Source organism: Chrysochloris asiatica, unplaced genomic scaffold (genome assembly GCF_000296735.1).
Source record: "Chrysochloris asiatica unplaced genomic scaffold, ChrAsi1.0 scaffold00156, whole genome shotgun sequence".
Classification (NCBI taxonomy): domain Eukaryota; kingdom Metazoa; phylum Chordata; class Mammalia; order Afrosoricida; family Chrysochloridae; genus Chrysochloris; species Chrysochloris asiatica.
In genome coordinates, this window is record NW_006408674.1 from 7,512,372 (window position 1) to 7,537,735 (window position 25,364).

At 45.8% G+C, this 25,364-nt stretch overlaps 1 protein-coding gene across 1 annotated transcript in view; it reads left to right on the forward strand.

Moving 5' to 3' along the window:
- AP3B2 (adaptor-related protein complex 3, beta 2 subunit) overlaps positions 1-25,364 on the forward strand; it is a 37,608-nt gene that overhangs the window by 688 nt on the left and 11,556 nt on the right. The window contains exons 2-14 of the mRNA XM_006870954.1: positions 9,127-9,202; positions 9,349-9,423; positions 9,709-9,804; positions 17,919-18,079; positions 18,327-18,393; positions 18,478-18,660; positions 18,738-19,021; positions 19,192-19,246; positions 19,746-19,817; positions 23,148-23,210; positions 23,512-23,644; positions 23,920-24,029; positions 24,849-25,025. Of these exons, the coding sequence (XP_006871016.1) occupies positions 9,127-9,202; positions 9,349-9,423; positions 9,709-9,804; positions 17,919-18,079; positions 18,327-18,393; positions 18,478-18,660; positions 18,738-19,021; positions 19,192-19,246; positions 19,746-19,817; positions 23,148-23,210; positions 23,512-23,644; positions 23,920-24,029; positions 24,849-25,025 (1,552 nt within the window). The remainder of the gene's footprint in view (positions 1-9,126; positions 9,203-9,348; positions 9,424-9,708; positions 9,805-17,918; positions 18,080-18,326; positions 18,394-18,477; positions 18,661-18,737; positions 19,022-19,191; positions 19,247-19,745; positions 19,818-23,147; positions 23,211-23,511; positions 23,645-23,919; positions 24,030-24,848; positions 25,026-25,364) is intronic.

The window sequence follows — 25,364 nt, forward strand, 5'->3', positions numbered from 1 at the left end:
TACCTTGCTCCTACATACAGTTCCTTGTTTCAGCTTTCCACTCTTACCCCAACCTTAGGTTCTCATTCGTTCTTCATTCCTAAATTCTGAAACAAGCATTTATTAAGAGTCTACTGCTCCAAGTCCAGAATCCCTGGTAGTGCCGTGGGCTAAGCGGTTAGTTAGCACCGCAAGGTTCACGGTTCCAACCCATCAGCTTCTGGATTGTCTGAGCCTGAAAAAATTCACAGCCTTGGAAACTCTATGGAGCAACTCTACTGTACTCTATGTTGTTGTTGTTGTTAAGTACCATGGAGTAGGTTCTGACTCATAGTGACCCTGTACAGGGTTTCCGAGGCTGTACATCTTTACGGGAGCAGAAAGCCTCCTCTTTCTCCCGTGGAATGGCTAGTTTCGAAATGCCGACCTTGAGGTTAGCAGCCCTTTCGTAACCACTATGCTACCAGAGCTGTTGTGCCAAGTTGGAATAGAGTAGATGGCAATAGGTTGTTTTTGTTTTTGTTTTGTTTTGGTGCCAAGTCTAGTGTTCCCTAAGTTGTGAAAACTGGTTTGTAATCAACTACTAACCTCAAGATTGGCAGTTCAAACCCACCCAGTGGCACCATGGAAAAAAAGCCTTAAAGATTACAGCCAAGAAAACCCTATGGAGCAATTCTACACTATAACACATGAGGTCCTGACACTGAATGCCTGGTTGTTCCAGGCAAATAGCTTGTACAAAGGTTGGGAGATGAAGGAGCACTAGGCCATAGACTTTATGGATGCAAGTACACTTTGGCCAGAATCACAGTGCAAGCCATTGGAGTGACCAAAACTAGGATGGGGAAGTGGCAAGGTGGCACAGTGGGACTCTTGAAGGGTTATCAGATTTACATTTTAGAAGGTTCACAGGCTCAATTACAAAGTGACTGAAGGTGAGCTGGACCAAGCAGCAGAGACAAAGTGAGAGGTGTGTTGAAATTGACAGTCTAGATTGATGGTTCCCTTGCTTATAGGAGTAGCAGAGGATTTGAGTATCATTGTGGAAGTAGAAGAAGGCTTGGCGGCTTAGTGGGTTACTAATTGAATTGGGCTGCCGATCACAAGGTCAGTGGTTCAAATCCACCAACCACTCCATGAGAGAAAGATCAGGTTGTCTGCTCTTGTGAAAATGTACAGTCTCAGAGACCCTGTGGAGCAGTTCTGTTCTGTCCTTTAGGGTTGATATTAGTCTAAATCAACTAGATGGCAGTGAGTGGAGGTAGGAACCACATACCTGATAATAAATTGGATGAGGGAAGGAGACTGGGGGAGACAAGGACAAATCTCAAGCAACTGGATACATGATGGCCATATTCATGGTAACTCGAAGTAAAGATGTTACAAACAAATCTGGGGAAAATACATGAGTCAAACTATTTGTTGTTGTTGTTGTTGTGGTTAAGTGCCGTCGAGTTGATTCTGACCCATAGTGACCCTGTATAGGGTTTCCAAGGAGCAGCTGGTGAGCTTGAACCACTGACCTTGCAGTTCAAATGACTTAGCAGTCTGACACATTAACCCACAGCGCCACACCAGGACTAGAGTCAAACTATAGGCATGCTGAAACTGTTGACTCTGTGGGACATCCAAGGAGTTGGCTATAGGATTTGGATTCTAGGAGAGAGATTGTTGTTGTTGTGAAGTGCTATTAAGTCGGTTCCGATCCATAGCAATCCTGTATAGGGTTTCCAAGGAGCGGCTGGAGGGTTTGAACCACTGACCTTGCTGTTCAAATTGACTCTGCAGTCAAGCGCATTAACCCGCAGTGCCACACCAGGACTCCAGGACAATTAGGGAATTATTAACATGTATATGCTAATCAAAGCCACAAAAGGAAATGAAGATCACCCAAGGAAAATGTATAAAATAGATTCAGACAAGTCCCAAGTTGATTTCAGGGAGGAAGTGGTCAGTAGTGTCATTGCCCAATGAGGATAAGTAAAACAAGGAAAGAAAAGGTTGTCCCCCCCAACCCCCAAATTCTATTATGAACAATTTTCAACTTGCAGGAAAGTTGAATGAATAATGCAATAATGTAAGGTGGAAGGTCACAGAAAAAGAGGAAGACCCCAGTGAGATGGATTGGCAAAGTGGCAGCATCAATGGGCTCAAGCGTGGAAACAATTGTGAGGTTGGCCCAGGACCGGGCAACGTTTCATTCTGTTGTGCATAGAGTCGCTATGAGTCGGTACTGACTTGATGGCACCTAACAACAACAACATGCTTCATCTAGATTTTACAATTGTTGACATTTTATCATATTTGTTTTCTTTAACCAAGTATATATATAAATCAACCATTGAAAACCCTGTGGAGCACAGTTCTACTCTGATACACAGGGTGACCTTGTGGCAACTAGATTGGTTGTCATTCTTTTTTTCTAACCATATAGATTTTTGTTTGTTTTGACTGACCATTTAAATGTAAATCTTGACCCTTCAAGTCAAAATTCATCAGCATCTAAGGCCAGGGTAAAATGAACAGAGGATCAAATAGTAGGTAAACAAAATGCACTAGGTGATAATTTTGCTTACAAATCTTTTACGATAAAGGGGAGTGAGAAAGTACTGCTGAAAGAGAAAGAGGTTTAGTTACTGTATTTTTGTTGTTATTTTTATTTGCTTGTTGTTATAAGGGGAAAGCCTAGAGCAAGTTTAACTGCTGATGGGAAGGAGCCTGTAGGGTGGGAGAAAGTGAAGGGAATAGTAAAAGCCTCTAGAGTTGATGGGAGAGGAGCATGACTATTGGATGGGAGGGCTCTGCCCCTGAGGGCAGAGAGTGTAGATGTCTGTGAGTCTAGGTCACGTTGCTGCAAAGGATTTTGTCTCAGGCCTTTCATTTTCTGTGATAAGCAAGCAGTGAAATTTTGGTAAGAGTGAGGGCAAGGTTGTGAGTGGAGACTTGAGGGGTAAGGGGATATGGAATACTCATGGCAAGGTGCTGGAAGACAGTGGGACAAGAGAGCATTTGGAGGGATGGACCAGGGCCTAGACCAGGTAGGAAGGAAGGAATGATCAGAAGGTTGATAAGGGCAAGAAACCAAGGCGCTGATTGTGAGGCAGGTGAGGATCAAGAGGATCTGGGTCAGAATGAGAAGGGTATGTAAGTCCTGAGGAAGCACAGGTATGGGAGGCTGAGATCCAGTTGTGTGCTTCACCTCTAACTGGGTCAACTCTCTGACCTCCTAGTCCCGTCCCTGGAGACTGGTGCAGAACTACTCCCCAGTTCTGCCCTCCTCCCCCTCCTGAGGCCTGGCCACTGAGCACTTGGGAGGAAACCAGAGCCTTCCTCCTTGCCAGTGTCTGGTTTCTGAGTTTCAGGGGCAGGCCATCTGGTGACAGCAAGGATGACTGGCCAGCCCCTGCTCCCTGGTCAGCTCAGTCTCCTCCCTGAGCAGGAACTAGCACCTGATGCAGCGATTCCTGCAGCTCCCAGGGGCCGTGGTGAGGCCAGGGGCCAGGGGGGCCTGTGGGGCTGATCAGGAGGCTGCCAGCCCTGTGTTGGGCCCTGAAGGTGGGCCCCCACCCTGGTATCAGGCCCTTCAACCCGAAGAGCTTCAGTGGCTGCAGATCCCAGAGGAAGATGCCACCCCAAAAGCCTCCCTGGAAGGAACTGGCCCAGAGCATGGTCAGGGCCAGAGCCAGAGCCAACCACTACGGTATAGAGGGACCCCTGGGACCCCAGTGAGCCAGGACAGCCAGAGTCACTGCCAACCCAGACTCCTACAAGCCCACCTCAGGTGGAGGAGGACTGGGCTGGCAGTTAGGGTGCAGGTTCTGTGTATGTGTGAGTGAGGAAGGGGGGTGGTGTGGGGGCATGGGCTTGGGTACAGTATGAGGGCTGAGAGTGTGAGTGGGAACAGATGAAGAATATAACCTCCCTCCCCTAGCACAGACTCTGAGGGGAGAAGAAGAAGGTTTGAGAATTGAGGTCCCACCTTGATTTTGTCTTCTCCTTAGACCTTGGCTGGGTAGGCTGTCGGTGAAGTTTTGGGAAACAGGATAAAACACACACTGAGTTCAGTGTTCAAGTTGGAACTTGGATGGGGAAGGGAGATGGGGGTGGGATGTAGGTTAGGCCAGTGAGTATGACTGGCCTCAAATGTCTTGTATCCCCTGGCTGTCTCTAAGCACCCCAGGAGAGGTCCCTAAGGCCAGGCCAGTGGTCAGATCAGCGGGAGAGCCATGTAAAGGGATCTGACCCTGGGAGGCTCCTATTTCATGGCCTTAGAGTGTTGCTGGCTATCTCTCCCTTCCTCTCCCTCTTGGAATATAAGCTGGTAGGAGCAAGAATGGGGAGTTCCAGAGTGGTCCTTTCTACCCCAGAAAGGTACTGCTGTCTGCGTTGGGGATACGGGGGTGGAGTGTCCTCAGTCTGATCATCAGTCCGGCCTGTACTCTGCTTTACACCCAGTGGCCCCTCCCTTCCCTCAGTTCCCCCAGCTCAGGCCAGGAGTCCTCAGTGGCCTAGGATGTTTGTGCTTGAGTGGGTAAGTGGGAATGGTGTGGATGCCCCGTGCATGCTCTGGGGCTTATGCATTTGACACAGGTCTATGGCATTTGTGGGTGAGGTAGAGACACCTGGGTGTGAAGAAGTCAACTTTGGAGCATAGCCAGAGTTATAGGAATCTGGGGAGACTCTGGCCACATCCCACTGAAGGCCAGTGGAAAGCTAGCCCCAGTTGACAGATGAGGACACTGGGCCTTTGTAGTGATACCCACCAGACCCCTCTGATGGAGGTTAGCAGCCTGACTCATAAGCACTACGCTTGATGTTGTTGTTGTTGTTAAAGTGTTATCAAAGTGATTCCAACTCTGAATAGGGTTTCCAATGAATGGCTGGTGGGTTTGAACAGACAACCTTGTGGTTAGCAGTCCAGCACTTATCCTATGGTGCACACCAGGATTCCATTTGATCTTAGAAGCCTGAGTTTATCACCAAGAATCTCAAATAGGACTCCATTGACCATTTTGCTGAATGAGATGAATGACTAAGTTTGTCAAAAAGCTGTACAAGGGGGACTTCAAAAAGTTTATGGGAAAATTCCATTGTCTTTTCATTCAATTTATCCAGGAACTTTTTGAATCTCCCATGTTTATGGTGTGCATATACATCTAGGAAAGTGGGTGTGTTTGCAGGTGTTTGTAGGAGTGTGTAAGTAAGCTGTGTGAATATCTATAGGTGTGTGGGTGCTTATGAATGGAGAGTAGATCTGTGCGTAGGGAGGTATGTCTATGAGTGTGTTTGTGGGGTTTGTAGGTGTGTCTGTGGTAGGGTTTTATGGGCGTTTAATAGCTAATGGGCGTCCTGGTGTGGTGCTGTGAGTTAATGTGCTCAACTGCAAGGTCAGTTTAAACCAAAAGGTTGGTGGTTCAAGCTCACCAGATGCTCCTCAGAAATCCTATATAGGGTCATAATGAGTTGGAACTGACTCTTAACAACAATAACAATGGCAATGCGCAGCTGCTAAGCGAAAGGTTGGAAGTACAAGTCCATCCAGTGGTGCCCTGGGAGAAGGCCAAACATTAGTCATTGTAAACCCCGTGGTGCACACCTGGGATTCCCATGAACTAGAAAGCATTCAACAGCAACTGGTTCCTGGTTGGTTATGAGTATGGTGGGTGTGTCTCTAGGGGAGATGTGGGTGGTAGGGGTGTGTCGGTGGTTCATGTGTTTGGTGAGGGTGTTAGGGTATGTAGGTGTCTGACTGTGGGTGTATGAGTGTGTGAGTGAGGGGCTCTGAGGGTACAGTGGTGTGTGTGTATTGAGGGAGGTTGTGCCCAGATCTGCCATTCTTCTCAGATCCTCAGTGTTACTCAGGCCTAACCAATGGTCTGTAACTGTATATACTCCAGATTCCCCTTAGGGAATGGGGAGGTGACAAGGTGATTGTCTTCTGACCCTGGCTTGTCCATGGGAGATTAGAAGGTACCCTCTAGTTTCAGAAGCATCCCCTCATGTCGGCAAATTTTAGTACTACATGGCCAGGGTTGAATACCTTCTTCTACTCTCATCTGGAGGCTTGTGAGGTTTCTGGGTTCTAGAAGGCATCTTTGTAGTCTGCTTTCCATGAACAAATCTCTTCAGAAAAGACACTTTCTGAAATCCTTGAGGCATCAGCTTCTTACCTTCTGTCTTTGGTGATTTTATCCAAGAGGCGCTCGTGTATTTCGACAGCGCAGTGACTGGGGCATTTAAATTGGGTTCTTCTTTTCATCTCAGCACTTGTCACATAAGCATTTTTAGCATCAGCAGCAGTTACAATGGCCTCTTTGTGACTGTTGTCCTGCTTCTAATATTGCTACTCCCAATTTCTGACTTTCGATTGCTTCTGAATGTTTCACTAACTATACACATGTAGCTTTTTAAGTACCATTGATGATCCTTCCCAAAGTCAGGTTCTCACACCTGGGTCAAAATCTGTGTGCAGGCTGGAGGCTTTCATTGTGTGAACAGAGCATGGTTTGGGAAATTACAAGGGTTTTCAAGTCCCCACACAGCTAGTCACCACACTTTGGAATTGTTTGGGCGACATAGCAATGTACTAGTTGTTCTACAACCCCATCAGCTGGGTATAAACACATTTTTCCATGGGTTTAATGAAAATTCTCTGTTCGCTTTTTTGACTACCTGTCCCAGGACCTCTAAGGATGGTTGGGTGGGTTGCTCATTGCACAAAGGTGCCTAGACAAGGAATGCCAGTTTGTGCTCCACCACCTGAGTAGGGAGCATCAGCCCAGGACTGCATGTACCTACAGGGGCAAACAGATGGGGGGTCAGCTTGTGATAGCCTTGGCAGTGAGTACCAGATGTGGTGGTGACGGTGTGCCGTGGAGTCAGTTCTGACTCATAGCGACCCTGCATAGCGTTTTTGAGGTTGTAAATCTTTACAGGAGCAGAAGGCTTCATCTTTTTCCAGTGTAATGTCTGGTAGTTTAAAACTGCTGACCTTGAGGTTAGCAGCCTGACTCATAACCACTACGCTACATAGATTTATATCAGATCTTTATCTATTTCACCCGTCATACCCCAAATATTTCCCTTTTGTTGCCTTCAAAAAACAATTACTATAGAGTTCGTTCTGACTCATGAAAACTCAGGAGTGTTAGAGCCGTACTATGCTCTATAGTTTTCAGTAGCTGATTTTTCAGAAGTGAATCACCAGGTCTTGCTTCTGAGGTGTCTCTGGGTAGACATGAACCTCCAACTGTTTTGTTAGCAGCTGAGCACGTTAATCATTCGTACCATCTCACCCCTTACTATCACGGCTATTCTGACTCATAGTTACCTCATCGGGCAGAATGGAATTGTCCCATAGGGGTTTTCAAAGTTGTGTCTTTATGGAAAGCCACTGCCACATACTCCTACAGCAGATCCACTGATAGGTTTAAACCACTGGCGTTTCACTTAGCTGCTGAGTGCTCAGTGCCACCAGGCCTCCTTTGCATCACCTTACTTCGTAATTTTAGTGTTTATCATACCCAAGTTTAAAAAAATGAAACCCATCCATCTTGTCACTGATAATTTCATGACCCTTGAAAATAAAACTTCACCATTCCTCTTCCGCATTTAAAAACAATTTAACTAAACCGATGTGGAATTGGTTTGGGCAGGAAGTATGTGCAGAACTTAAGATTCTTTACTGCATAGCAGTTTCCCCAATAACACTTACTGAAAAAGAAAAAAAGTTCTTTCTTCCACGGTGGGTTATTTGTTCCTTATGTGCCTAGGAAGGAGTCTGGTAGCGTCATGGGCTACACATTGGGCTGTTAACCTCACGGTCAGCAGTTCAAATCTACTAGCTGCTGCTGGGAGAAAGATGAGGCTTTTTGCTCCCATAAAGATTTGCAGCCTCAGAAACACTATATGTATCAGCATTAATGGTGATGGAGAAGAATATTAATGGTACCAGGGACTGCCAGAATACAAACAAATCTGAGTTGGAAGAAGTACAACTAGAATGCTCTTTAGAAGCGAAGATGGCCAGACTTATCTCTCATATTTTGGACATATTATCAGGAAGGACCAATCCTTGGGGAAGGACATCATGCTTGATAAAGTGGAAGGACAGGGAAAAAGAGGGAGGTCCCCAATGAGATGGATTGGCCCAGTGGCCACAACAATAGGTAAAGCATAGCAGTAATTGTGACGATCGCATAGTACCCGAGGATGTTTTGTTCTGTTGTACCTAGGGTTGCTATGTGTTGGAACTGACTCAACAACACTTAACAACAACAATGTATCCACTTCGATCCATTTCTGAAATTTCTCCCTATGACCTTTGACTTTTTCTTTGTTGTCATGTTGTTTGATGTTTTGAAGTACTGTAAGGTGAACTCTCATTGTTCTCTTCTTTTCTCCAAAATATTCTGTGGATTTTTTTTTTTTTTTTAGTTTACTGATTAGTTTTCCCAGATGACTTTTTCTTCATAAAGTTTGACAAAATTTATTCAAATCTTATTTAGGCCTCCTATTAGGATTTTGGAGTCCTGGTGTAGTGCTGTGAGTTAATGCGCTGGACTGCAAAGTCGGTTTGAACCTCTAGGTTGGCGGGTCCAGCTTACCAGTCGCTCCTCGGAAACCCACGTAGGGTCGCTATGGGTCAGAACCAACTGACTCTCCAGCACATAAATAAACCCCATTGCCACCTTTAGTTTGATAACTTCCTTGAATGGTGACTGACAGAGGTGGACTTTTTTGAGACCATCCATCTGTGGAATCTCTGGGATTCATCCCATCCTTGGAATCAGTTCGGTCTGTGGGGTCAAGGCCTGAAAACACATTCAGACAGGACAAGGACATCCTGCTCTTACCCTGATGCTCGTGTCATCCACCCAACTGGCCCTGTTTCTTGAATAGGGTCCATACCTCTTTCTACCCCAAACCCTTCCTCTGCTATGTCTGCTGACTCACATGCTTCTCCCAACCCCAAGCCCTCTGACCTATCACCATCATCACCCGCCCCATTCTGGTCCCTCTCTACTGGGATGTCCTGCTTGAACCTTCTCAGACCTGTGTTCCTTCTACCTGCCTGAGTCTTCCTGATTGACCCCCCACTGCCCCTCAACCCTTGTGACCTCAGCTGATCCCTGTACCTTCCACCAGGCATGATGACCTAAAGGAAATGCTGGATACCAACAAGGACTCGCTCAAGCTGGAAGCCATGAAGAGGATTGTGGCGGTATGTGGCGGAAGGAGAGGTCTTCCTTGGGAGTGTGATCTGGGTGTCAGAGAGCAGCTCCTTCTGGCTCTTTGTGGACCCTCCCCTAATCAGTGCTGTACCTCTGCCCTGCTCCCTCTTTCCCTACCTTGACCCTACCACCCTAGATGATTGCCCGTGGAAAGAATGCTTCAGACCTTTTTCCTGCCGTGGTGAAGAACGTGGCCTGTAAGAACATAGAGGTAAGCACTACCCAGTGAGGACTCCCGATCACCTCCTCTACCAGCAATAAGCCCAACTGGGTTGGGGGTGAGGAGAAGAATCATTCAGCTCCTTAGGATCTGACCTACTCAGAAATGTCCTTGGGCCCAGAAGACAGTTCTGCACTCATATGGGTCAGGATGAATGACCCAGGATTCACTCATGGGAAAAACTTTCCCCCCGACACACACTGCAGCTAGTTAGGGTGATGACATTCCAGGGAACAGGAACACCAGCCCCTGCTTAGAAACCTGCTCTCTCCCAAGGTGAAAAAGCTTGTCTATGTGTACCTGGTGCGCTACGCAGAGGAGCAACAAGACCTGGCCCTGCTGTCCATCTCCACCTTCCAGCGTGGACTAAAGGTGAGACATCTCAGTTTGGCTCTCTGGGGCTTGGGCCTCATTGTTTCTTTACTAGATGAGTGAACCCAGGTAGATGCCACAAGCATGAGCAGAGGGGAGGCAGTCTGGAGGTCCCTTCCTGTCTACCACAGAAGGGAGGTGGAGAGTGAGAGGGGAGGACCAGTAAGACCCTCAGGGTGGAGGCCAGGTTCAAGAAGGGGTGGAAGAGATGAAATGGGTGCCCAGGAACCTAGCTCTCCCACTCAAATAATAAAACCTGTGATAATGGTTGCCATTTAAGACATTAACAACAGAAAACCCCTCTGCCTCACCCCCATTGCTATAAAGGTGTTCATTGTGGCTCACAGCGACATAGAAATCAACCCGGGTAAGACAGGATTCTGTGAGGGAGCTGCTGACCTGGATTCCTCCTCACCTCTGGCCATCAGTGTCTTGGCACTGGCAGGTACACGGAGTCCAGGTGTCTGTAGCCAACTATGACTATGGGAACCTTTTTCACCTAGAATTTGGTAAGGAGGACAAGAAGGTTTACTTAGAATACCTGAGCTCCTCAGAAAGGAAAACAACAAAGTTTACTATCCAATGTGATGCCTTACAATCAGTACTGGACGGCTAACCACAAGGTCAGTGGTTGAAACCCATCAGCTGCTCCTTGGAAAACCTGTACAGAGTCACTGGGAGTCGGAATCAACTCTAGGGCACTTAACAACAACAACAAGAGTTGCCTCACATGGCAGTTGGGTTCTAAGGTCAGCACCAAACCCCAAATTCCCACTGCCATGGAGTTAATTTAGATTCGTAGTAACCCGTAGGACAGACTAGAGCTGCCTCATAATTTCTTTTTATGATATAATTGATTTTGTTGTATGATATAATTGATTTGTATACATTCAGCAGAATATACACAAATTTATTTTCTACATGTACAATTTAGTTACACTGATTATATTCTTCAAGTTGTTCCTTCCTCATTAATATAAACTCACTGCCCTCTAAATTTCCTGTCTAATCTTTTAAGCTATTATTGTAAATTTGAACCTATGTAGATACATTCCAAACGGGCTCAAAGCTCAATGCAGACTGCAGTGCAATGGGTTTTTATGTGTCTTTTTCTGCCCCTGGGTTTGTAGTTCTGCAAAATGGTTTGCTAGGCCACAATCTTGTGAAGGGATTGAACAGTTCACTAAGCAAATAAGGTGTGAAAACCCTTCAAGGATTGGTCAATTACTATGCAAATTAGGAGACAAGGTCCTACTGAGCAAGACTGTAATCTTTATTGAGGCAAACTGCCATGTTTTTTTCCACTAAGGGGCTGGTGAGTTTGAACCACTGATTTTGGTTAGCAGCCAAATGCTTAATAACTGTGCCACCAGGGACCTTCCATGGTTACCATACCCCCAGCCCACTGCTATTGAATAAATTCTGACTTATAGTAAACCTATAGAGGGTACCTGAGGCTATAAATCTTTATGGGAACAGCTTCATCTTTTCACCTGAGGAGTGACTGGTGGGTTTGAACCATCAACCTTGTACATAGCAACTTAATGCCAAACTCACAGTGCCACCAGAGCATAACATATATGTTAACCAGGGTTAACACAGAGAACAAAAATATATATATTTATCAAACAAACTGTGAAATTCCCATCTCTTAATAAGTTCAATACAGACAACCCTTCCTCTACAGTTGAAACGTATCTGTCTTTCTGCTCTTTGGCTCCAGAAAAAAATAATTAGCTTGTCTTAGAAGTTCAGCATATTGAAAATACCTCCTTTAAAAAAACAATCTTTTTATTTTGAATTTTGTGAAGGTTTACAGAGAAAATCAGTTTTCCATTCAACAGTTTATACACATTTTGTCTCTTGTCTGTGTTTGCACTCCCTACAATATAATGCCACTTTCTCCTTGTGTCCTGTTAATTTCCCTCCTTCTTTCCTAACCCTTCCTGCCATCTGAACTTTGTCCTTGGGAAAATTCTGCCCTTTTGATCTCAAATGGTGAATGTTCTAAGGAGTGTGGGCCTTCCTACTGTTACTGTTCACCGTATAGGCCTGTATATTATTTGGCTGAAAATTGAGCCTTGGGGGTGAGTTCAGTTTAAGCCCTGAAGGGTAACTAAAGCCATAAGTTCAGGAGTCCCACCAGTCTCTTTCTGACCAGTAAGCCTGGTGCCTGCTCTTTTTTATGATTCTGAGTTTTGTTCCATAATTTTCTCCCACTCTATCCAGGACCTTCCCATCTAATTTTTCTGGGGTCAGTTGTAAAAGCTGAGGTCTGCAGAGTGCATTAGCCCTTTGGACTAATTGTTTCCATCTGTCTTCATTTTTCTTTACTATCCTTTGCCCTGGATTGGGAAAGATCAATCGTTGTATTTAAAGGTCCACTCGTCCACTTCCAGGACCCAGTGACTACTCATCAAAATAAGATGTGGAACACTGTCGTCTTTGTGGACTGGGTTATACCAATTGACCTTGATGTCCCTTTTGACTATGATCCTGAACTCTCCAGCCCAGTGACTCATTCTCTGAAGGTATTTGGGTAGGTTAGAAGTTTTCCTAATTTTGCCTCCTGTAGGCTCCAGGCAAATACATACGTAGAAATTTATTCTCTCGAACCTATACACACATTCATGGGTGTAGCCCCATTCTCCTTCCCATAACAGTTCAGCTTATGTGTCTATCTGTGCATCCTCTTGTAGATTATTGTTACTGCAGGATTGTATATATAATAGTACTTACCTCTGTTGCTTGTAACTTGTACTCTTCCTAGTGTCTTCCTTTACCATCAAAAAAATACACATCTTTCAATACTTGATCACTTCCGTTGAGGTAGATGTTCTCCTTTATTGTTGTTGTTGAGATGTTCTCCGAGGTAGACAGAAATTGAAATCACTCAAGGGACAGTAGAAAGACTCATGTCAGCTAGAATGGAGTTGTGGGCAGAATCCCCCATAGTATTTTAATTGTGAAGATCTCATTTTTTATTTTGTTGTTTTCCCCAAGACCTATAATTTAGTTCTGGTGTGGCACTGTAGGTTAATGTGCTGGACTACAAAGTCAGTTTGAACTCTAAGGTTGGCTGTTCAAGCTTATCAGCCACTCCTTGGAAACCCTTTACCGGGTCGTTATGAGTCGGAACCAACCCAATGGCACTTATTAAGTAAATCTAAGCACTTATTAAGTGCTGTTGAGTTGGTTCCAACCCACAGCAACCCTGTATAGGGTTTCCGAGGAGCAGCTAGTGAGCTTGAACCACCGACCTTGCAGTTCAAATGGTTTTGCAGTCTGGTGCATTAACCCACAGCGCCACACCAGGACTCCCCATGACAATAATAAGGAAGACCTAACAGGGGAAACCTAATTCAGAAGAATAAACAAATCTGTCTTAGAAGAAGTATAACCAGAATGCTCCTTAGAAGTGAGGATGGTGAAACTTGGTCTCTTGTACTTTGGATATGTTGTCAGGAAGGACCAGTCCCTGGAGAAGGGCATCATGCTTGGAAAAGTGAAAGGCAATGAAAAAGAGGAAGACCCCCGACAAGATGGGTTGATACAGTGACAGCAACAGTAGGCTCAAACATAACTGTGAGGATGGCACAGGACAGGCAGTGTTTCCTTCTGTTGTGCATAGAGTCACTATGAGTTCAAACTGACTCGATGTCACCTAACAACAACAGCAATTTAGATTGGGGGCCAGGAAAAGAAAGTGGCGAAGAAAAGAACCTGGTGAAGAGTCACTTTCGATTTGAAGTGTGAGCTGAAAGTAGTGTCCTACTGCACAATCGAAACTATGCATTGGCAATGTAGGATAAATCCTGGAATGTTAACCATAATATCTGCTGTTCAAACCCATCAACCATTCCTCAGAAACCTTATACACGGTCGTTATGGATCAAAACTGACTCAATGGAACTTAACAACAACATATGATATCAGTGGTACAAAGCCCAGAAAGTAAGCAAAACTCTACAGTGACTTGAGTGTCTGGACCTTTGTTTTCTTTAACTTTTTCATTGAGGTTTAACTTATACACAGTAAAGCCTCTGGGACTCTATATTCCTTCCCCTCTAAAACAAGGGGCTTGGACTGATCAGTGCTATTCCAACTAACCATGATTCATTCTAAAAATCTCTGCTTTCTAGGGAATTCTGATTATGCAAGGCTCAATGCTTGGCTGCTAACCTCAACATCAGCAGTTTGAACCCACCCGGTGGCTGTGTGGGAGAAAAGACTTGGTTATCTGCTCCTGTAAAGATTCAAAAACCAACTCAATTCCAACCCAAAGTGATGCTACAGGACACAGTAGAACTGCCCCATTCCAATACTTTGAATTTTACTCAACTCAACAGTAAGAGGTTTAATCTGTATAGAAGCAGACTGCTACTTCTTCTCCCATAGAACAGCTGCTGGGTATGAACCAGTGACCTTTCGGTTAGCAGCTGAGCAGTTAACCATGTGTTACCAAGATGGCAACCTAGAAAACTCTATGGGGCAGTTCAGCTCTGTCACATGGGATCACTGTAAGCTGGAGCTGACTAGATGGCACCTAAAAACAATATGCTTACTGCCTATTATTCCCACTAACCTATAAGCTTTAAATGTTTAATGAACCAATGAATGTTACGGACTTTTATCAGAGTTTATTTGGAAAAATGAGCTCTGTTTGAAGGCGCCTTCTAGCTTTCACAGTATCTGAACCTCCACAGGTACTCAGGATTCTGGTTTGTTTTTTTTAATTGGACCTGCCTCATGTCTTCTCTAACGGCCACCCCAATTTTAAAAAACAAAACCCAACCAGTTGCTATCAGTCAATTTTGACTCATGGTGACCCCATATGTGTAAAGTTTGCACCATAGGGAGTGATTTTTCAGAACGGCATCTGATTTTTCAATAGCTGAATTTTCATAAACAGGTAAGGCCATTCTTTCTCTGGGTGAACTTGAACCACCAACCTTTTAGCACATTATCTGCACTTCCCAGGGACTCCTTTAAGGCCAACTCACTGGAGAGCTCCAAGAGCAGCTTCTCAGGTCTCCTACTCGAATTCCCTTCTTCATGGCCTCCTGCCCACCTTGCTCTGGTCCTGCTTGCTGGCTGAAAAGCATCCAGCTTCACCTTAGAGAATTTACTAGATGCTATTGTGCACTCCCTCAAATTAACTTGAAACCATCAGAGACCAGTTCTTTCCTTTCTGAACCTTGATTCATAGGGCTCTATCATCAGGAGCATCATTCGAACCTTCTTAGTGTTTCAATAATGAGGTCAACCTTTTTTTTTTTTCTTTTCTGTTAAGTCAAAGTCGTATACTACAGATACCTTTTTGTTTGAATCAGAAGTAGACCATTTCTGAAAAATTTTATAAAAATTATTCTGGAGTTTTGGTAAAGACAACCTTTACATTTTCCTGTATTTTCTACAGTCTGTCCCTTTTCATTGTTTAGAAAGCCAGAGGTCATTTAGTACCACTCACTGCAATGATAACTCAGGATGGTGGTCAGCAAACTTTTCTGTAAAGTGCCAGAAAGTAAATATTTTAGGTTTGGGGGCAATACAATGCCAACTGTGCCAGTTACTCAATTTTGTTCTTACAGTATGAAAGCAACCATAAATTAGTGGGCATGACTGTATCTCAAGAAAAGTTTTTTTGTTTTGCAAAAATGCCACTGGATGGATTTGTTCTGAGAAGCATACTGTGCCAATCTCTGCTTTAGACACCTCTGCCAGATCATCTCCAGTGATAGGGACGTCATTCCACAAAGCGGCCCAGTCCATCTTAGGACAACTGTATCGGTTTGTTTTTACAAAATTCACTATAGTGCATTGAACCCTACTTTTCTGTGATTTAAAATAAATTATTCAGACTCACAAAGAAGTTGTAAAGAATGATATCATGAATACCCAAATACTCAATGAAGAAATACTAGTGGCACTGTAGGATAAGCATTGGACTGATTGACAAGGTTGACAGTTCAAACCCACCAACCACTCCATGGGAGAAATACGAAGCTTTCTGCTCCCGCAAAGATTTACAGCTTTGGAAACCCTATACAGGGTCCCTGTGAATCAGAAACAAGGGCATTTAACAACATACTCAGTGTAAGAAACAAAACGTTTATCAAATAGCCAAAGGCCCCTATTTCTCTTTCCTGTTATATGCATACCTTTGTTCTTTTACTAAATTTTAATGTATTCCTAAGCAATGTAAAATAATGTTTTGTAAATGGTATCATATTATATGTAATATATATTCCTCTGCAACTTGGTTTCTTTGTTGTTGTTGCTACTGTCTTCTGGTCTTTCCTGCCCGCTGGAACCAGTCACTTTCATCCACAGTTCTTCCTTCATTTTATCAGGCCAGCTGAATCCATATAGCACACTCACGTGGTTGGTTCAACTTAGACAAAGCTCTAGTTGGCAAGAGGATAATCTGCCTTCCCAATATACTATTTCCTTATGCAACTGATCTTTTCATCCACCTACACAATCTTATTATATTTCATTTTATTGGTTGAGCACAGGTCCTAAACCCCGAGTAATTCTGAGTCTTAATTTTGTCTCTCCTGATTTCGTGACTTCTTCCAAGATGTTGATACACGATTCAGACCAGGACAACAGACTTTAGTCCTGTGGTATATCACAATTCCAGGTTGATACCGATCTCTTAATGAAACTGCCCCAAGTACAATGTTTTACCAAGTTGTAGATTCATCTAGCTGTACATTGGCTGGCATTTCCCCACATTGTCAGCAAGGAGCTTTTTCAGTAGGAATAAGTAAATAACACCTTTCATGTGAAAAGGGCTGTGAGTGTTACAGAAATGAAATAGACATGAATTCTGCTCTGAAAATGCTTACATATTAGGTGAAACAAAACACCAACATCAAAAAGGGCAATTCAGGAAATACAAATAAACACTAGGCCTCAAGGTCAGTTTGAACCACAAGGTCAGAGGTTCAAACTCATCAGCTGTTCCTCGGAAACCTTATACAGGGTCACTATGAGTTAGAACTGACTCTACAGCACTTAACAACAATATCTACCAGTCTGATTACCCTATCAAAAAGGAAAACATGTTTTGCAACTTCCTGGGATCATATGTTGTTGTTGGTTTTGCTATGTGCCGTTGAGTCGGTTCCAATTCATATGAGACGTCGTATAGGGTTTCTGAGAGTGGCTGGTGGGTTTGAACTGCCAACCTGTGACTATCAGGCCAATGCTTATCCTACAATGCTACACCAGAGCTCTGTTACCCTATAATCATTTCCTAATACAATGTTTTGTTTGTTTTTTTTAAAAAAGCAAGCGTTAGTGGTTGCCTTAATATGACTTGTGTCTAAGAAACTACAGACTCCTGCTTTTTAAATGCGTGCTTCTAAACCAACTTAAAAAAAAAAAGAAAGAAAAATCAACTCTAGAATTTTACCAGAGATTGCCACCAATTTCACCTATAATTTTGTGAATCTTACCTTTTCTCGTTTTAGAAAATCAGGGTAGCATCTGCCTTTCTTTAGTATTATGGTACCTTTCCTGTTGTCCATCATTTCCCAAGATTAACAGTAATTTACAGATGCTGCTGCAGACGATAATGGGAAGATAGCCCTGAGCCCACTGATTCCAATCCAGTGTATCTAATGCTCTTATCAGTTGCGTGTAGAGTATAATGGGAGCAAAGAGGAGAGATCTACACACTCTGCTTTGAGCACTGAAGGAATAAGAGGTGGCTGTTGGGAGACTGGAATGTAAGAATGAGTTCTTTGGATGGAGACCAGCTTACATTTTCTGGAGATCACCCCAGGCATAAACACAAAGAGACCCCACTCTTAAATCAGGTTGGCTCATACAGAAACATAAAGTGTTATGAGACACTTTTTGAAAGTGAAGCTACCCATTTCCATGCTGGTTGAGGTATCAGATTTCTGCAGCCAGGGCCAAGAGTCAGTGTCCCCAAATAGTGTCCAGAGGACCCAGTGTTGGCACACCATTCAGGCTCATGTCAGGAGGCAGGGAAGCAAAAACTAGTAGTAGTTGGGAATAGTGACTTGCAGACAGTGTGTCCTTGTCCCATCAAGGTACCTCACGCCTTCTCATTTGCTTGCTTCCACCTCTCCCTTTAGGACCCCAACCAGCTGATTCGGGCCAGTGCCCTACGTGTCCTCTCTAGCATCCGTGTGCCCATCATAGTGCCCATAATGATGCTGGCCATCAAGGAAGCTGCCTCAGACATGTCACCTTATGTTCGGAAAACAGCTGCCCATGCAATCCCTAAACTCTACAGGTACGCCCGTCACTCCTGGGTATTGGTTCCGAAGCCCAGTCTCATTGCAGGCAGCTCCTCGTTTCACTCTCCAGGTGATTTAAGGTGGTTTGGACAGTTGACTGAAATGGAGGACAATGAGATGGGGTTCCACCTCTTTATGAATAATCAGGGTTTGGGGTGCAGGAGGTGAGCGGGACTTGAGCAGATATTGTAAAGGCTGGCTATGGGAGTGGACACAAATCTTCCTCAATAATTTCTCCCTCAGTTTGGACTCTGACCAGAAGGACCAGCTGATTGAGGTCATTGAGAAGCTTCTCGCTGACAAAACCACTGTGCGTATTTAGGGTTCACAGGGATGGAAGAAGGAAAGATGTGTGCCTTTCCGATTCACCCTCCTGCCTCTGCTCCTTCCCCAGCTGGTGGCAGGCAGCGTGGTGATGGCCTTCGAGGAAGTGTGCCCGGAGCGCATCGATTTGATTCATAAGAACTACCGGAAACTTTGTAACCTGCTCATTGACGTTGAGGAGTGGGGCCAGGTCGTCATCATCAGCATGCTCACCCGCTACGCACGCACCCAGTTCCTGAGCCCCACCCAGAACGTGAGTGGGCCCAGGCTTCCAGGCATGATGGGTGGGAAGATCCGCCGGGCAGACGGTCATCCTGTCTCCTCCTCCAGGAATCCCTGCTAGAAGAGAACCCCGAGAAAGCCTTCTACGGTTCAGAGGAGGACGAGGCCAAGGGTACCGGGCCAGAGGAGGCTGCCACCACAGCAATGCCCGCCCGAAAGCCCTACGTCATGGACCCAGACCACCGGCTGCTGCTGCGCAACACGAAACCTCTCCTGCAGAGTCGCAGTGCTGCCGTGGTCATGGCGGTGGCACAACTCTACTTCCACCTAGCACCCAAGGCGGAGGTGGGCGTCATCGCCAAGGCGCTCGTGCGTCTGCTGCGCAGCCACAGGTGCGCTCTCCCCCGCCTACGTCGCCTAGCCCACCTGCTCCTACCTTCACCCCAGTCTCGTCCTTCTCCTGATACTTCTCACCCCTCTACTCAGCCCACCTTTTTTCTCCCCACCTTTACCCCTGGCCCCAGCTGAGGGGCCCAGGGACCTCTGACTCATCTCTCCACAGTGAGGTGCAGTACGTGGTCCTCCAGAACGTGGCCACTATGTCCATCAAGCGCAGGGTGAGCATGCGAGCAAGGCCTGCCCTCACCATTTGATGGATAGCTGCTGGGGGTGTCGGGGCACTACTGGGGGCGGGACCTGGGGCACTGTTGGGGGCGGGTCCATCAAGAGCGCAGTGAGCATGCAATCAAGGCTTGTCCTCACCATCCGATGGACAGCTGCCAGGCACTGTTGGGGGTGGGATGTGGAGGAAGAAGAGTTGGGAATACCTGGGCTTAGTGGGACTAGGAGGAGACCAGTGGGATGGGACCAGGCCAGAGCCAGAGGAAGGGGAAGCCCTAATACAAGCTGAGGAGCAAGGTTTAGAACCCGAAGGGCCCCTGGGGGGAGGGGAGAGAGGCATAGTCATGTCTGAGGGGAGGAATTTGAGAAGTGGAGGACCATGATGAGGTAGGAAGGATCCTGGGCCCTGGGTCCAGAGAAGATGGGTGGCTTTGGAGGAGGGGCAGGCCTGGGGCTGCCGGTACGCTCCAAGGTCTGTCTACCTGTCTGTTCTAGGGTATGTTTGAACCCTACCTGAAGAGCTTTTACATCAGGTCTACCGACCCCACGCAAATCAAGATCCTGAAGGTGAGTGATGTACAGACACGCAGGGAGATTTCAGGTTCCTCCTGACCCCCACATGCCCACTTCCATAAGTCACAGTAGCCAGCCTTGGTGCCTACCTATTTATGGGGTTGAGCCTACAGCTTTCTCAGCCAGATGTGTTTGTTCAAGGAGCCAAGTTAATGAGAACTGAGATGGCCCATTGCCTGGTATTTGTACACCTGCCACTCCACATATGCATTCGCTTTTTTTTTGTAATAAGCCCATTTTATAAAAGTGTAGACTTGTGGGTAACTCTGCTTACTCCAAAGCTTATGCTTTTCTCACTGCAGTCTTCTACCTCCCACCCAGCATTACCACCCACAGAAAAAATGACAAAAGCCCATACCTCTACTCTACTCCCACTCTGATCCCACGTTCCTGAGTGCTCTTCATTCATTCTCCTAACCCTTCCTGAGCTTCTACTATATATTTCTACATGACTAGAGCTAGGGGTAGAAGTGAGAAAAAGCAAAAATAACCAGGGACCCTGCCCTTGTGGAGCTTATAGGCTAGTTGGGGAAAGGAGGAAACATTAAGCAGCTAATTTCAAAACACAATGGAATATTATGCTACCTTGAAGAACAACAAGGAAGCTGTAAGCTATCACATCACATGGATGAACCTTGAGGACATTATGTTGAGGAAAATTGTTGTTGTTAAGTGCCATCGAATCAATTCTGACCCATAGCGACCCTGTATAGGGTTTCCAAGGAGAAGCTGGTGAGCTTGAACCACTGTTCTTGCAGTTCGAATAATTCTGCAGTCTGGCGCGTTAGCCCACAGTGTGCCACATCAGGACTCAGTTACAAAAGGAGAAATATTGCATAGGACCACTACTGTAAAAGACTAAGAAAAAGAACCCATACTAAAGGGGGGAGGATGTGGGAGGTGGAGTGAGGGGATGGAGGGGAAAGTGGAGCACAGGGTAGGGAATAGACACAGGATAGTTTGGGTGCTAGGGAGGGGAGCAATACACAAGAAAAGGGATGGGAAAACAATTAGGCAGATTTGCATGAGCTAAGTGGGACAGAGGTAAAGAATGATGTAGGCACAACCTTGGAAAAACAGGACTCTGGGATATAGGGATTGAGACAGGGTTGGAATGGGCAAAAGGGGGGAAATAATGTTAAGATGCTTGGCTGTCTTTTGAATCTTGGTTTCCCTGGCATATCATTATAAAATAGACACTTGAAGGGGAGAGAAAGGAATAGCCAGAAATATCACCATAGAAAGCTTGTAAGTCTGTCTTCTGCCTATTGGACTGATTGAAATACCTAAAATGGGGTTACGACGTGCCCAGTAAAGGAGGCATCCTGCAGAGCCTCTGCATTACTTAAGATTATAGGTGGAATCCTGAACCCCATCTAGAATCTTCTCAGGTGGGAAATTTCCACTTGAAAGGACAAGCAGACCAGCCTGGAGCGGCTAGAATAATAGAAGATACTTCTTGAAAGAAAGACCAACCTGGAAAATAAATAACAATATAGGCAGACCGACTGATTACTACAAAAACAAGCAAGTTGCTCACCCAGGAGACATCAAGGCAAGTGCTTGGGTCCCTTCAGAGCAAAACCCCTTCCAAGACTAAGACTAAATGGTAATACGCAAGCAGACATGTGCTCTGATTGGTGATCACGTTCATTACCGATAAGGGAAAGTGAGGGAAAAACAGCAATGAAGCTGCAAGCTAAGCCCTACAACGTTCAATAGACTCCTGTGAACCCGGGTGGAGACCTGGTTGGCCAGCAGTGTGGCAAGACCTGGGGATTCTGACATAGCCACAGAGGACTAGAGTAGAGAGTGATAAGAAGAGATAAGAAAAGAGGGCATATGCATAAGAATACCCACACAGATAATACCCACTTGATCTGGCTTCAATGACTGGATGATCAGAGCTCAACTAGAAGATGAAAGAAGAGGAAAATAAGAGTAATCTGATACAATTTGATGAACTTGGCCTACACCTATGGATGCAGTAGCTCAAAAGAGAGAACAAATCTTTACAGCAAGGATCATTCCCACCCCCTCCATACACAGAGTAGACAGGGATGGGCAGTTTGGACATTGGCTACCCAAAATGAGGGGTGCTACACAGGCAAGAAGTGACTGGCTTACAAGCTTTCAAGAGGGAGCCTAGATCCAGAGGACTTGGAGGAAGGTAGAATCTCCACTGAGTAGTATCCAATCTGTCTGGGCAGGGTTGATGAAAGAAGGTTGGGGTAAGTCTCTTGTGATACAGTAGTGAATAATTGTTATCAGGACTGACTGTGAGGATTAGAAATGTAAAGGTAGAAGTTTTGTAGCAAAAGGAGGGGAATGATTGACTTTGCAGTCCAGGAGCAGAGGTCCCTGGGACCATCAAGGGAGAAGAGCAGAGTGTGGGACCCTACCCTGAGAAATAGAGACACCAGAGATGGAGGCAGAGATGATGATGTGGAGAGATGGAGTGGCTGGGAACTCTAGACCCAGAGAGGGAGGGGGCTATGTGCAGACGACTGGGGGACAGACTTGCAGGGTATACCTTTTGGTTGATGATGCCTGGAGGGGATTATAACCATGGCAATGAAACGATATATGATAGGATGAATGTAAAGCTGATGTTCTCCCATGAAAACTATCACATAATTCACTATAAAACATTAAAAAAAAAAAAAAAGTTGAAAATAGAAAAAAATAAAAAACAAATGCAAAATTCCATTTGTGAACTATAGTAGGAAAGAAAATACCTAGCGCTATAGAGTATCAAATAGAGGCATAAGAAATTAGCATGAATTGTTTAGGTAAGGACAGAGAGAAGTGGCCAGCACTGCTCCAAACAGAGAGGACAGCGTATGTAAAGACTCTGGGGCAGGAGGGATCTGATAAAAGTCCTGTGTGCCTGGGGCAGAGAGGACAAGGAGGAAAGTGGTGGGAGATGAAGCTGGAGAGGTAGACAGTGTTCAGGCTATTCAGAGACATACAGATGATGGTAAGTAATCTGATTGGATCATGTCCCATCCCTTTTAAAAACGTTATACTTTTTACTACCTTTATCCTACAAAGCAGTAGTAAGCGTTAACGTTTTTAATAGGGATGGGAAGTGATCCAATCAGATTGTAAGTATATTGTCAGGGAATTCTTTAAGAGGCAAATTGACCCTCCTGCATTCTGGACAAGTTTCACAATCTCTGCCAAGTCCCCCGTCAGTCCAAGGACAATGCAGTCCTAGCCGGAGGATTGGGTTCTGGTCTGTGAAATGTATTTTAGCATAAAGGGTTTTGAAAGACCAGAAATGACAACTTACACATTTTCTGTCTTCACTCCTCCCCTAAGCTGGAGGTACTGACTAACCTGGCCAATGAGACCAACATCCCTACCGTCCTACGGGAGTTCCAGGTACGTATAGACCAGGGCCAGCCCTGTCCACTTCAGATCCTTGTTCTGGTGAGAATCACCCTGGTCATCAGACCTGTGCTTAAGAGCCCCAAAGTGGAGATCTGCTGTCTCAGGCCACCCTCCCAATGCTGCCTTCTGGGTTTGGGCTGGGGGATCACATATGGGGGCAGGGGGTGGTTTCTACTTCTCATTCAGGCATGATGAATCTTTGAGTGAGGAATCACAACCTGCTGAAAGGTCACCCTCTAGCCTGTGGTGACTCTGGCTACCTGGGGTCACTCTCTGTCACGGTGTCCCACAGACCTACATCCGAAGCATGGACAAAGATTTTGTGGCGGCCACAATCCAGGCCATTGGACGATGTGCAACTAACATAGGCCGAGTCCGTGACACATGTCTCAACGGGCTGGTACAGCTGTTGTCCAACCGTGATGGTTAGTGTTTGTCTGTCTGAGTGTCCAGCCTTGATGATCAGTGGGTGTCTGCCTGCATGTCTGACTCTGATGGCCAATGGGTGCCCACCTATCTGTCTAAGCACAATGTGTGCCACGATTGGTGTCCAGATGTTCCTCCTGCTTTGAGGATCACAAAAGGATTGCAGGGGACTGAGAAGGAGGGCCTGGGGGCATTGTAGGTGTGTCTTTCCCCCCGCCCCCCATATGTGGTCACCTTTTGCACAGGGGTCCATCCACTCATTCACCTTCCACAGAGCTTGTGGTTGCAGAGTCAGTGGTTGTCATAAAGAAGTTGCTGCAGATGCAGCCAGCACAGCATGGGGAGATCATCAAACACTTGGCAAAGCTCACAGACAACATTCAGGTGAGGGACTAGTCCAATGTTCCGCTCCTTACCCCAGCATCATCCTACCCATCCTGTAATTAAATACTCTAGCCTTATCAAAATCCACTTCCATACTGTCTACATTGGTCCTTAAAGGTCTTCAGGTAGAAGGAAGGGACAGGCTAGACCGTGTGACCTTGACCTTGTTGCTGAGAATTCACTTTCCCTTTTGGGATCCTTCACCCAGCTCCACAGCCTTTACCACCTCTCTTGTTTTCACTGTCTCTAAAACTCTGGCCAGGAGTCCTGGTGTGGCGCTGTGGGTTAATGCGCTGGACTGCAAAGTTGGTTTGAACCTCAGGTCAGTGGCTCGAGCTCACCAGCCGCTCCTTGGAAACCCTATACAGGGTCACTAGGAGTTGGAACTGATTCAGTGGCACTTAACAACAACAACAAAGCTGTGGCCAAGGGTGGATGATTAACAATCCTGGGCTTTTTTTGCTGAGGTAAAAACATTCAACCAAAGCATTTCTGAAAATTCAGGAAAAAGAACATGGCAGCAAAGCCATGAAGCTGTAATGAACTGAAAAACTCAGTCTTTTAAACCATGGCCAACATTGGGGCTTGAAGACTCTACTCAGGCTAATGAAACGCTGTGGAAGACGCATTAGTAAGGTGCTGGCCCGGAAATGCCCACCTTTTCATTTCTCTCCTGCTGCCCCCCACTCCAATTTCTAGAGAATCCCACCATACAATAGACCAGCACGGATAGAAGGACCAGTTCCCTGGTGGTCCATACTCCTACTCCTATTCCCAATTTCTCCCAGTCCTCTCACCTCTCATTCCCTACACCCATAGGTGCCCATGGCCCGAGCCAGCATCCTGTGGCTCATTGGCGAGTACTGTGAGCACGTTCCCAGGATTGCACCTGATGTCCTGAGAAAAATGGCCAAGTCCTTCACAGCAGAGGAAGACATTGTCAAACTGCAGGTCATCAACTTGGCAGCCAAGCTCTATCTGACCAACTCTAAGCAGGTGAAGATTGAGAGCTGCCACCCCAAATACTCTGGTCCCTAGAAACTACCTCAGCAGTATTCTCACCAGTCCGGCCTGAACTCGAGCACGTCTTTCTGAAGAGGGTGGTTGGGAGCAAGTGACTGGTCTATGAGTGTCCACAGCTGTTCTGGGGACCCCAGGGCCTGGTAGGGGCTGATTCTCCTCCAGGAGTGCAGTTCTTCTCCCCTTGGGCTGGGGCAGCTGTCCTGGGTCAGCAGGTAGATAACTCCTGGGGAGCTGTGACCTCCATTCTGCCAGTGGGAGTATTCCTTTCCGTCCCTTTTGAAGAGGGACCTCCCCAAGATTGGTGATGTTTAG